This window comes from Pleurodeles waltl, chromosome 6 (assembly GCF_031143425.1).
Source record: "Pleurodeles waltl isolate 20211129_DDA chromosome 6, aPleWal1.hap1.20221129, whole genome shotgun sequence".
Taxonomy (NCBI): Eukaryota; Metazoa; Chordata; class Amphibia; order Caudata; family Salamandridae; genus Pleurodeles; species Pleurodeles waltl.
Window position 1 is genome coordinate 1,702,699,319 of NC_090445.1, and position 12,514 is coordinate 1,702,711,832.

At 43.1% G+C, this 12,514-nt stretch overlaps 1 protein-coding gene across 1 annotated transcript in view; it reads right to left on the bottom strand.

The window, feature by feature from the left end:
• Positions 1-8,259, bottom strand: part of LOC138301390 (zinc-binding protein A33-like) — a 37,971-nt gene extending 29,712 nt beyond the window's left edge. Inside the window, exons 1-2 of the mRNA XM_069241827.1 lie at positions 8,003-8,259; positions 5,081-5,369 (exon numbers count right to left, since the gene is read on the bottom strand). Coding sequence (XP_069097928.1) covers positions 5,081-5,369; positions 8,003-8,175 — 462 coding nt within the window. The 5' untranslated portion in view covers positions 8,176-8,259. The remainder of the gene's footprint in view (positions 1-5,080; positions 5,370-8,002) is intronic.
• Positions 8,260-12,514: the final 4,255 nt, after the last annotated feature.

Consider the following 12,514-nt stretch of genomic DNA (forward strand, 5'->3'; position numbering starts at 1 on the left):
AAAAACGGGACTACCGTCCATGTTCAAAGAAGTAAGACAAAGGAATTCCTATAGAATATAAACGAAAACGTCTGGATCCAGCCACCAATGTTAGAATATATGGCCTATTTTATTATAATATGTAACCAACTCAAATAAACTCTTAGTAGACGATAACACTCCATGAAGCAAATGGTCTGAACTGCCGTCCGAAGATGTTGCAATAACCACCACCAATACCCAAGTTCAATACCTACATATTCAGTTTAAAAATGTATGTATATCACAAAGATAATTCCAATCACTAAATCAAACAACTCATATGGCTACAACAAATAAGTAGCAACCTATTTATAAATATCACCAAATTTTAGAAAGAAGACATCCGAAGTTGCGTTCCGAATACTATATGCATTGCACGCCCAACATCTCAGTAAACAACCAACAAAATTAACATATCTAAAACTGTACCCTAGATTAAATATTGCAAACATGTCGTAATTAAATAATTTGTGTTTGAGAATTTTAGTTGGTAGCTCCAATGGTCCAAAACATCTCTAGAGCGTCCAAGTAATAAGTGTTAAGTATATAAACAGGATCACAATAATAAAGTCAAAGAAAAAAGTCTAATACATTGAAATACAATTTGTGCAAATAAAAGGGGAATTAAACATTTCAATCTCCCAAAAAGAATTCCAATTCCCTATCAGAGTTGAGACCTGATTCTACAGCCCTCAGTCTCATGATCCACAGTGCCTCTTTTTTGCATAAAGACAATTCCCTACTACCTCCCCTCAGACCTCTAGGTATATGTTCAATACCAAAAAATTCAAAACTTTTGTGAGCTGATTGTGCATCACACGTTGCAATATGTGCTACTATTGGATATCTTACATCATAATTTTTAAGTACTCTGACATGTTCCCCAATTCTGACCTTAAGTGGGCGTATGGCACTCCCTACATATATTCTAGTACATTTGCAACGTATAATGTATACAACATATGTAGTGTTACAGTCAATAGTCGAATTGATTGTAAATGTTCTCCCACCAGTAGAGAATTGCTTGATCTTATGGCATGCCCAACGACATACACCACAACCGCCACCTTTGAAAAAAAACCAGTACCACGGGAAGATAGCCAGGTCTTCTTGGAGACAGTAGAGGTAAAACTAGGACTCAAGATATTTTTCAGAGTCCTACCTTTCCGATACGATGTAAGTATCCTTTCTGATACTACATCTTTCAATGATTCATCTTGCCGTAATATATTCCAGTGTTTCATCATAAATTTCTTCAGGATCAAAGAGGCATCATTGTAGTCTGTTATAAAACGAACCTTATTACAGTGTTCTACCACATTACAATGATCAAAGTATCAGTCCTTACCAGATGTTTAGCTCGATATTGTGCCCTTTCGACTACCTTATTTGAGTATCCTCATGCTTTGAATCTTCTACCCATGTCTTTCACAAGATCTAAAAATTCATTATCCACACTACAGTTACGTCGTGCCCTAACCAATTCCCCAAAGGGTATTGATACCACCTGGTGTCTGGGGTGTGCACTTTTCGCATGAAGAATAGAATTGCATGCTGTAGCTTTACGAAATAGTCTACTCTGAATTTTCCCGTCATCAATAAAAAGCTCCACATCCAAGAATTCAATACTCACAGAGCTAAAGTGATAAGTAAATTTCACATTCATGGTGTTTGAGTTTAAAAAAGTAAAACATTCCCCCAATTTAAGCTCCCCACCAGTCCATATCAAGAAGCAGTCGTCTATATAGCGACCCCAATATAGTATGTAGGGTTGCCATTGAGTAGATTCAGGACCCCAACCCCATTTATGTTCAAACCATCCCATGAAGAGATTCGCATAGGATGGAGAGAATTTGGAGCCCATCGCTACACCCTGTTTTTGTCGATACCAATCTCCATTAAACAGAAAAAAATTATTGGTAAGAATCAGATTAATCATCTCAGTTAACATTGTAGTGTGTTTCCAAAGACTCGCTGATCTTTTATTTAGGTAATATCGTATAGCCTCCAATCCTAATTCATGATTGATGCACGTATACAAAGATACCACATCCAATGTAACTAGTAACATATCATTTTCCCAGTCCATGTCACTCAAAATGCTAAGAATATGTGCAGTGTTCTTGATAAAAGATGGGAGATTGTTAACAGTGGGTTGCAAAAAACAGTCCACAAATTCAGAAAGTCTTTCAGTGGGGCCTAGTATACCAGACACTATCGGTCTACCGGGGGGAAGGATAGTCCCTTGTGCACTTTTGGTAGTGTATAAAGACAAAGACAAGCCCTGAAGAAGTCGTTTGGGCTGAGATAATTTCCCATGACGAAACACGTGTTGGCTTGAACTGTTCTTTCCGTGGATGAAGTATTAAGATATTGGAGGATCTGATTGAATAAATTATTTGATTGTACCGGATATTAAGGAACTGTGCTTAAGTGTTAATGGACTGTTTCTCTAGAATATTACTCATTTGAGTCAGTACTCATTTTGATTTGTGTAACTATTACTACTGTGGGGTGCCTCAATTTGTCTTTTACATATTTGATTGGGTTTATGTGTAAACCCTTGAGGGATGGGTGTTTTCCCATGTGAGGCTGCCTCTTAGTTTAATGAATTTTGGCTGATGTGTACCCAGAGCACCATTGTTTTCCCTTATTGAACACCCTATCGGTTAGATTAGCACCCCTTCACCATGTCCTATGCCCGTGTACCCTAAGCCATTACAATACACAACAAACACTATCAAAGACCATAAGTTTCGCCTTTGTGCCTTACTGGCTTTGCTGATGCTGTACAGCATTGTTAAAAAGTGAAATGTTTTTTGGCGATGCTGCCCAGCGTATCCAAAAAATAAAGAACAGGAAAAAAACTGGGAATGCTGCGAGCTCAGCACGTACACATCATGGTGCTACTGGCGCTGTCTCATTCCAAAGGGGTTCACAAATGCATGTACACGTCACGGCGCATACTTGCCCCTAATGGTCTGCGTGGGTACCATTTTCTTTATTATTTTTATTTGCCCATCCAAAAATGGAGAAAGTCACTTCCACTAGTAAATAAAAAAATAATTTCTACCTGCGCAAAAATCTATTTTTATAAAACCTACCAGCTGGTAACAAATCGCAGCTTCTGAGCCCTTCAAAAATAAACACAAGTTGTTTTAACTGACCGCGAGGGTGGGGTGCAATGAAGGAGCAGGTGGGACGGAAGTATGTAAGAGCAGGGCCGGGGGTACAAACAGAGGAGAATGGGGAAAAAATGTGTAAAACATAAAAAAGTCAAGCAGGAGGAAATAATGGACAGGGTGGTGGTGTGAAGTCACTGGAAATAATAAAAATAAATAAAAGTGCACAAGGGAGCGAGCATTGGCGGAGGGGAGCAATATCGAGCACCATGGAGAGGGTGTGTGGGAAGCTGCACACGAGAGAAGAGATCTTCAAAACATGAACTCTCGTGGAGTCCTCAAACAAAAAGATAAAGTACTTCCCTAAGTGTGAGCGGTGGAAGGATACAAGGCAGACAATCACATTGATGGTAAAGAGGGTATCCTCTAGGGGAGGGGCAAACACAGGAAGAGGAAGGCAAACCAATCAATAAGAAGCAACCAAATGAGTGTCAAAAAGCCAAGCAGTGGTGGTGGGAGAGGTCGAAGCCCACTAAAAGTTACTCACATGGTCCACATGTGGCCTTCACCTACAGACAGCTAAATGTTGTCAGGGAGGCGAGATCTAAAACCAATACTTAGATAACCATGTGCATAAAGCAGCTGGCTCCAATTAAAAGAGGGAATGTGTACAAATCGCCACCCCATAACTTTGGTCCTCACTGTTAAACAATGCCATCATACAGTACAGCATTCTGATCAATCAAGGACCAAATCTTATACACTAATGGCTGTGGTAGAAATTCAGTTTACATCCATGATTTGACTTCCCACTTTCCATGCATACCAGACAAACTGGGCTGCTCTGGCAGACACGGTTTTAGCACACCGCTACATTTCCCGATATTAAAGTTTTCTGAATAATGCAAAGGGTCATGACAAGGGAAATACTGTGAAAACTGTCAATGCGAGTCTGTAACTGACTGACAACTAAAGAAAAAGCCAGTATTCCACCTTTGTGATATCAGTGACAAAATCTCAAGAAGTAACTTTAAGATATAGTTCTCAATTCATTAGGATTTTGAATGACTTCTATTTTCCAATCAATTTTCAAAAGGGAGATGTTTTCACTTTTGGTTTTCACCAGGACAACTCAGACGCAGTCCCCAGGAGGTGTGTTTTTTAAGTGATAAAGCACTGTGGGGATGTATTGAGGTTTCTCCCACATGTATATCAAACCAACCTGGACAACATGCCCCCCCACCCCCTTTTAAGGGACTTTTTAAGACGTGTTCCTCCCATTTTACCTGTCTGCCTTTGTTCAAAGATACGGAGTTCAATCAGTCAAACAAAAACAACATGGATTGAGGGAGATACAATCAGTCAAACAAAAACAACATGGATTGAGGGAGATACAACACACCGGGGCCCTCAGACTCCCAATTCTGATATCAAGAACATATATGTGGGGTGCACCATGCCCAATGGACCACAGCTTTGAAAAACATCAAAGATGAGCGAGACAAGAAATTCCCATGTCAGCTCCACGTCGCCGAAGCAATGCCTGTTTCTTCGTTCACTGAGCTCGATTTACAGCATGCAATCTACATTCTAAACATTCAATGTCATCATAAAATAGATGTCACGCCATTTTATTTTAAAAGTTTCAGTTTTTGTGCTTCAGAGATCTTCTAAAGATCTTGAGCTGTGGGGATGCTGAAACTGCAGCTGAAGCCGTCTACACTCGGTAACTCCTAAACTGCACCTTCGACATCAGTACAGAGAGCCCCGTTCTGTATACAGCACAGTCTATATGAACACCCGACTACATTGCTTCTTATAAGGAAAATGCCCTTCTCTCCTCCACAGAAACTGATTTTGTAACCCACAGCTTCCTTATCTCAAAGATAAGAATCCAGTACTTCCCCCTGAACATGTAACAAAGAGTCTACCTTTACCTTGAACTCCTCCGCCGCCTCCTGAGTGTTGAGCACCTCATGGTATAGATGCTTCCTAGAATCGCGACAGTCCAGACAGATCACCTCGGAGTCCGTCACACAGTATCGCTCCAGCTTCTTCCCATGCTCAGCACAGAGTGGGCCCTGAGGAAGGCCCGTTCCTTGGAGCTTCAAACACTCCAGCAGGCCAGTCAGTAGGGGGTTGGTCTTGTAGGAGTCCTCGTCGCAGTCACTACCACACTGTGGACAGGATGGGCCTTTCTCTTGACAATGCTGGGTGATGCAAGCCCTCAGAAGAAAGAACAAAAAATAAAATGTTAGTAACGTGGACACCAAAGAACCTTTTGTCTTTCTGGGGTTTTCCCTAAACTGCAGAACCCAGCGAGGGCGAAAGTAAAAGATCCTCCTTCAGAGTCCATGAAATCGCCCAGCAGGCTGAGCACAGACTGCTGAGATCTGCAATCTCCATGCCACTTGTCGGAAACAAAGCAGTGTAAATGACCAATGAAATGAGTGTCATTGGCTTGGTTAATAGTAACAATAGCAACAAGGTCCATGGATAGTGTGAGGTAAACTAAGCAAATGAACACCTTATAAAATAAACACTGGCAAAGCCAATGGGTCAGGCACTGGCTGCCAGACTTTTGTCTTTGTCAATACTTGTGATTGTTTTTCTTTTAGTAGCCTCTGGCACTAAAGAAAACCATTCTGTGTGCAAATGTGCTCGTCCTGAATGAGCAAAATGCTGTCACTCAAAGTGAAGTTACCCAATGTCTGAAGAGGGCTGACCTTTTGCTCCATGCTCTATACTGCAGCCGATAGAAGGAAAATGTGAATGATGGAACAACAAACCAATGGATAAAAAGTGCTGGATGGAAGCCCTCTATAACTAAATACATAGGCCATCATTACGGCTGCAGTGGTCTTTTCTGACCGCCGCCGGATATCCAGCAGCATTTGCACCACATAGCTTAGGCAGTTCCACCTGCAGCCTGTTGGGCCGCGGTAAAGCGACAGGACAGATTGGGAAGCAGCAGTTTGGCAGTGGCCAAACTGCTGCTGTCCTAATATGGCGGTGTTCACCGCTGGGCCCACGGTGGTGAGAACGCCACCACGGCCCTAGCGGTTCATGGACCTCCAGGGTCGTAATAAGGGCCACAGTCTATTTCTCTATCTCAACCTATATTTATTTTTATATATACATTTTCACTTAAGAAACCAAAGGTTACAGGGACATTATAGTCAGGTTGACATTTTACCCACACAAAACCATAAAAATTCAGCAGTTATAGGTTATACTTATGTTAAGAAACTATAACTTGTGGCCTAAAGTTACTTTACGGCAGAAGTTATAGTTTCTTCAGGTAAGTAACTATAACTGCTGAATTTCTATGGTTTTGTATATGTAAAACATCAACTCAACTACAACGTCCCTGTAACTTTCGTTTTTTTTGTTTTGTTTTTTACAATAGTGCATGTTAATAGAGCCGCAGGGCCAACACTTCATATAGATTTTGCCATGGGAGTGGTTGCCCCCCCCCCCCCACTGATTTTTGGGATTCACGCATCTTTCACAGGTTTATACAGGTGGTGGTGATTCTGGGGCACTGAACGGATATTGTGGATCCTCTCCCCCCCAACCAAAAAAAAAAAAACCTTCCATCTCTCCTATGGGATCAGGTTAACTGTATCAAGAACACCAAGTCAGTTTTTTAGACCTCAAACAATATGTCTTGGGTATCAGGCTACAGGAATTGCCCCACACCCCTGATATATACATGAAAAATATTATTTTATGGTAAATCTTGTAGGGCTGTAACTGAGCAACCCATGGCTTCCTACCATCAGCGTTTACCAGGTGCGGCATTACCAGTTAAGATAGTGGAACATTTACAATGAAGTCCTAAAGGCTTTGACGCTATTCCAAGACTCTCTCTCACACTTTCTGTAGTATCCCACATGTCAAAGCTCCACAAAAGAGCGAGACGGGGCGTTATACTCAGAGGGCAATAACACAACTTACACCGATGTCTCTCTAGTGATGGATGCTGCCTCCCTTGACAGTAAGTACTGAGAGCAGCCACGCTCTGCCTTCTTCTATAATGGCAGCATAATATACCCTCTGCTTTATAAGGAAGTATTCTTAAAATCTCACAATTCTTAGTGGAATCCGAATAACTTACTTCTTCTGTTCACCAAAACTTCTCCATATTCTCTCACCTCACATCCTTAAAGCAGCCGTCTACGGATCTCTCGCTCTATTCTCTAAACCTACACTTTCATATTCTACTAAGGCCACTACAACTCTGCTCAAATCTCCGCTTTCTGGGCATTCAACGTTCTTGTTGACATATATTTCTTCAGACAGCTCCAGGCGACACAGATCCACCTGTTACCTGGTCTTTTATAATATCTTCCCGAGTTTCCTCCCCATAATCATCTTTAGGCATCTGCTATAGTCTTAGAACTGTTACCTGGTCTTTTCTAATCTCTTCCCGAGATTCCTCCCCATAATCATCTTTACGCACCTGCTATATTCTTAGAGTGCCTCCTTCCAGCCCTCCTCTGTCACATTCTTGTAGCTCCCCAGTAGACCTCTCGTCCTCCCACCCAGCTAATGTCTATCACTGAGCTCATTCCCCAGCCCATGCCCTTCCTGCCAGCTCACCGCCTCTCTCGACTTTCTCTGCGACCGCCTCTCCTCGTGTCTATCCATCCAAAGCATCACCAACTAAGTCACCTAACGCGGGATCCACTGCGGGGACCTAGAACTACAGCTCCCAGAACCCACCGGGCGGTGCACAGAAACGCCCACAGCGGGAGCACGGGTGCCCTGGAGACAAGTGACCCTCCGGATCCCGCCGTCCCTCCAGCCCATCTCCCTTCCATCTCTGCTCCTCTGCGGCCTCCCTCCCCCCTCACCGGCAGTAGAAGTGCTGGCACCCGCTCAGCTCCACGGGGTCGCTGTAGAGGCGGTGGCAGAGGGGGCAGGTCAGGCCCCCGCACAGGGAGCGCACGGGAGGGCGGGCCGATGCCCCATCGGCGGCGGCGGGGGGCTCCGGGGAGGAGGCCGGGGCCGTCGGTGACTCTTCCATGGCTGCAGGGTCTAACTCTGGATAGACAGCCTCACTTCCGCCGCGGGCAGCCACCACTTCCGGCACGCTCACTTCCGGCACTGGGACACCGCCACGTTACCATGGCGATGCGTAGGCCTCCTCGTGTCCCACGTCCGTTTCCCCGCCCCGGAACTTCCGTCGACAGCGGCCGCCATCTTTAAATGCTGGCCTGGGGCACAGAAGGCGGCCGGCAGGGGTTACTGTTACCGCACATTTCAACCCCTGGCCTAAAAAAACAAACAAGCATTTGCAATACAACGAGTCTCGCGTTTCCTTGTGCTAGAGCAATTACCACTGTAAACTCTTAACCGGATTTTTCTTGCTGCATCAATTGAAAATGAAAATAAACCATAATCACATAACAAACTGGATCTTTTTTTACATATAAACTGAAAAGTAAAAGTTTCACATAAGCGCGCTCAGGGACGCCATCAGTGCAAAGCAGACACACAAAGGGAAATAACAGTTCACTTATAGTGAAACCTATCGGCAAAAGCGCAATTAACTATGTAACAGGGTTGATGTCATGCAAAGTGCTCAACAGCGGCCCAGCGAGACTGCGCTGCGAAAAAAGAGAAAAAGTAGTCCAGATACCGGACGGAAAACGTGGCGCCTTGTATGTTTTCAGTACTTGCTTGCTGCGCTGGAGGAGGGCTAAACACCAGAAAAGGCATGACTTATGCATGCTTTTCACCAATAAAAGCAAGCAGATTTGAAAAGGCAAGCCCACGAACCAATGAAAGAAACTGACATGACATGGGTGTGGTCTGAAGCCCAAAGAGAGATTACAACACGAGACGGAGCGCTTTGCGCTCACCCCTAACAAACAGGATCATTTGGAATGAGATTTTTGGGAGGCTGATATAGGATTGCGATTGGTTGATGCCATTAAATTCAATGGATTCATTTTGCTTGTTAGGTGGGTGAATGGAAGTGAAAAACAAGCATTTGCAATCCAACGGGTCTAATGATTGCTCGAGTTAGAGCTATTAGCGTTGTAAACTCCTAACTGGAGCTTTCTTGCCACATAAACTGAAAATGAAAAGTAATACAATTTCACATAAGGGAGCCGATTTAAAGTGCCACGCCATGAGCGTGAAAGTGACTAATCAGAACAAAAAGACCAGGCCGGTTTCGCCTTTGCATAATAATAAAAATAAAAAACGAGTGCGATTGTGCTGTGTAAAACCTTGAATTCTCGAAGGAGGGCTAGGATAAGCAATAGAATTAAACTGGTAGTCATGAAAAGCACTTGACTACTGCCCAGTGAGACCGTACTGCCTACGAAATAAAGAGAAAAGATAGTCCAGAAACCATACGGAAAACATGGAGCCTCGTATGTTTTTAATAGTTGGTCGGTGCTCTCAAGAAGGGCTAACCACTGGAAAAGGCATAACATATGCATGCCTTTCACCAATGAAATCAAGCGAATTTTAAAAGGCAAGCCCACCAACCAACATGGGCGTGGTTAAAAGCCCACAGAGAGATTACAACTGGGGCCAAAGCGCTTGTGCGCTCAACCCTAATAAGATGTTGCCTCTTCCACATGAGTTTGCAGCCCTGCCAAGTGCCACGCATTATGGGTTAGTCTAATGCGTTCTAGAGCGTTTCCCTGCATTGCCGCACTAAAATTGTCACACATTTATAGCTCCCCTAGCTGCCAAGTTTCCAAGGTCCATGCATGATATGCTGCTGTGGTCCAGGTCTCTTTTTTAAATTCTCTTGTAATCTTATTTATTCCTTTATGAAAACAGGACTACCAGTCCCAGAATTCAAGGAAAAAAACCTGGAGTGGGGCAGCACATCATGCATGGCGCTGGGAAACGCGGCTGGGCTGGCTCCTATGTGTTATTCGAGGTGCTTTGCTCTGAGAGCAGCATGGGCACTGTAAGCGCTACTCTGACTATAACCTTGTGCCTTCCTGCACTGTAAACTGGACCCAGAGAAAAGGTGACTGTGGTCAGCCTGGAAACCATTTCTGAGCAAGATTTGTTACAAGTTACACCATTTTTAGTCTGGCTCCTCTCTTTGATTGCGGCACACGCCACATACCGTTGTCATAGGCATGTGACTACTTCCTGACCCGACAGGATGGCATCATATTACCTTAGAAACATAGTAATTCCAGTGGCTCAAGAGTAGTCCTAAGAGCAGCATGCATCACCACTCAAAGAACCAGCTTTGGAGCGGCACCTTGGTGGACCCAGGATCGGCCAGAGCCCAGCTGAGAACGAGCACCACCAGGCATGAGAAGTTGGAGTGCTACATAGTTAGGAGCATAGATGATGTGTCATTCTGCAATTAGGAGGGTAGCGTTGTTGCCCAAGTAAATCAACAGAAATCTGGCCCCAGTATTATGCTCAGCCCTCTTTCCTCCAGGTGGAATGATTGCTGTGACTGAGAGCACTGACACAGCGGCAGCCGATCCCACATAACTAACTGTAGCAGGAACTGTGGGCCACTGCAGCCCCTTGAGATAATCTGTGTCAAGGACAGTTCTGTTCACATTTCACGTTTAAATTAATATTGCATTCCTTTGTATGCTGACAGCTTTCACCATTACTTTCTGAAGAGAGATCCTTAGTTCCTACAGACTGCATGATTTAATGTACCCCAACTACGCATGACTTACAGAACTATGAATGATTTCACCATTACACATAAGGTTGACATTTTCTAGACGCAGGGGTTCTTGTTTAGGTGATCAAGGCCTGTATTGTACTAACCTTACATCACTGCAAAGACAACCTTCACCACTTGTTTTTTTCTGTGGTGACAAATCTGGCAAAAGCATATGCCCCAATGCAAACATGACACACAATTTGCTGCGTATGGCTTTCTAATCACTTTTCACCATTTTTGCCCTAGTGCAAAATTCTTTTTCTGATATAGATTTCAAAAGCAAAATCTATTGTCGCCATTCCTGTCTCACACAGTCAGTAAAAATTGTACCAATGCCTCTGCACAGCTTGTTCTTTCTTGCACCATTGTAAATAATCTGTGATACGGTCCACAGTTATTTTCAAAAGAGAAATAAACTAACACACAGCCAAACCAAATGTGCTAACTCTTGTAATGAGAGGAGAAAAATACTCTCATGTCATAGAAAGACACGACAAGCATGTGCAGGTTTTCTTGAGATCAGGCAGGGGGCACATATGTTGCTTGCTTGGAAAAGTTGCTAGCTGCTCAAGGAATGAGTGGCAGAGCTGATGACTCTGAGCTACCGTCCTGGCAAGCCTATTGCACCAAGTGATTGTCCTAGGGTACGCTTGGCACAGCTGTAAAATGTACTAAGGTTCAGGTATGAGTAGCATAGCTGGTGATGGCTCTGGCATGATGGCAGAGCTGGTGCTCCTAAGCGGGCTTCTGAAGGACAGATGGTGGTATAGCTCCAGCGACTGCATGGTAGGGATGTATCTGTTTCATGGAGGTCTGGCAGAAGGGAGTATTTCATGAGTAACATGCTGACTCGTACATTTTAACTAACTTTGCCAAGCTGAGCTTGGTTCCACTGTTGGAGTACTAAACAAAACTACAAATCCACTACTGCAATAATGGTGATGGCTAAAAGACAAGTTCTGGTTGTGTCTTTCATGACATTTGGCCTTCTGACAGCTATTAACATCCTAGATCTCATTAGTCCAGACTGCCCTAGCCTTGTAATGATGAAAAAATAAATTAATCTATTGACAGAAGTGATACACAAACATTTTAAACATGTACACAAATATTCTTAATGTCTTCTATCAAATTTCTTTCAAAACTAATCTGCACTAGATTTTGGAAAATGCTTTCTGAATCTTGTAGGTATAGATAGATAGGATGCTTGCTGAACAACAAACAGTGTATTGCCATTCGCTGCTGATAGTATGAAACATGAATTAATTGCTAATAAATTCGAATTGATTAATGATTAAGGATTTATATAAATTAGATTAACATAGAAATAATGTGTGCTTTGGAAAATGTGCCCACTTGAATGGCCACCATGACGCGTTTGAGAATTACTAAATAATTTGCACTTATGGTTTAAATAAAGTGCACATGTAGAATAAAATGGACTAGTGGATCACATTAATGAGTTGATGTTATGTATTTGTTTAGCTAATGTTAGGCATTGATTAATTTTGAGGTTTGGGCCTTGTCAACGGAGCCTCATGTTAAGTTGCATGGCATAAATGAATATTCGTAAATGTCTTGAGAAAGCAGAGAATTCATATTATTCATTGTTCACACGGATCTGACCAAGCGATTTGTAAATGTCTTAAACTTTCTCGTGAGAACTGCTTGTTGAAATGTTCTGCACTAGAAGCTG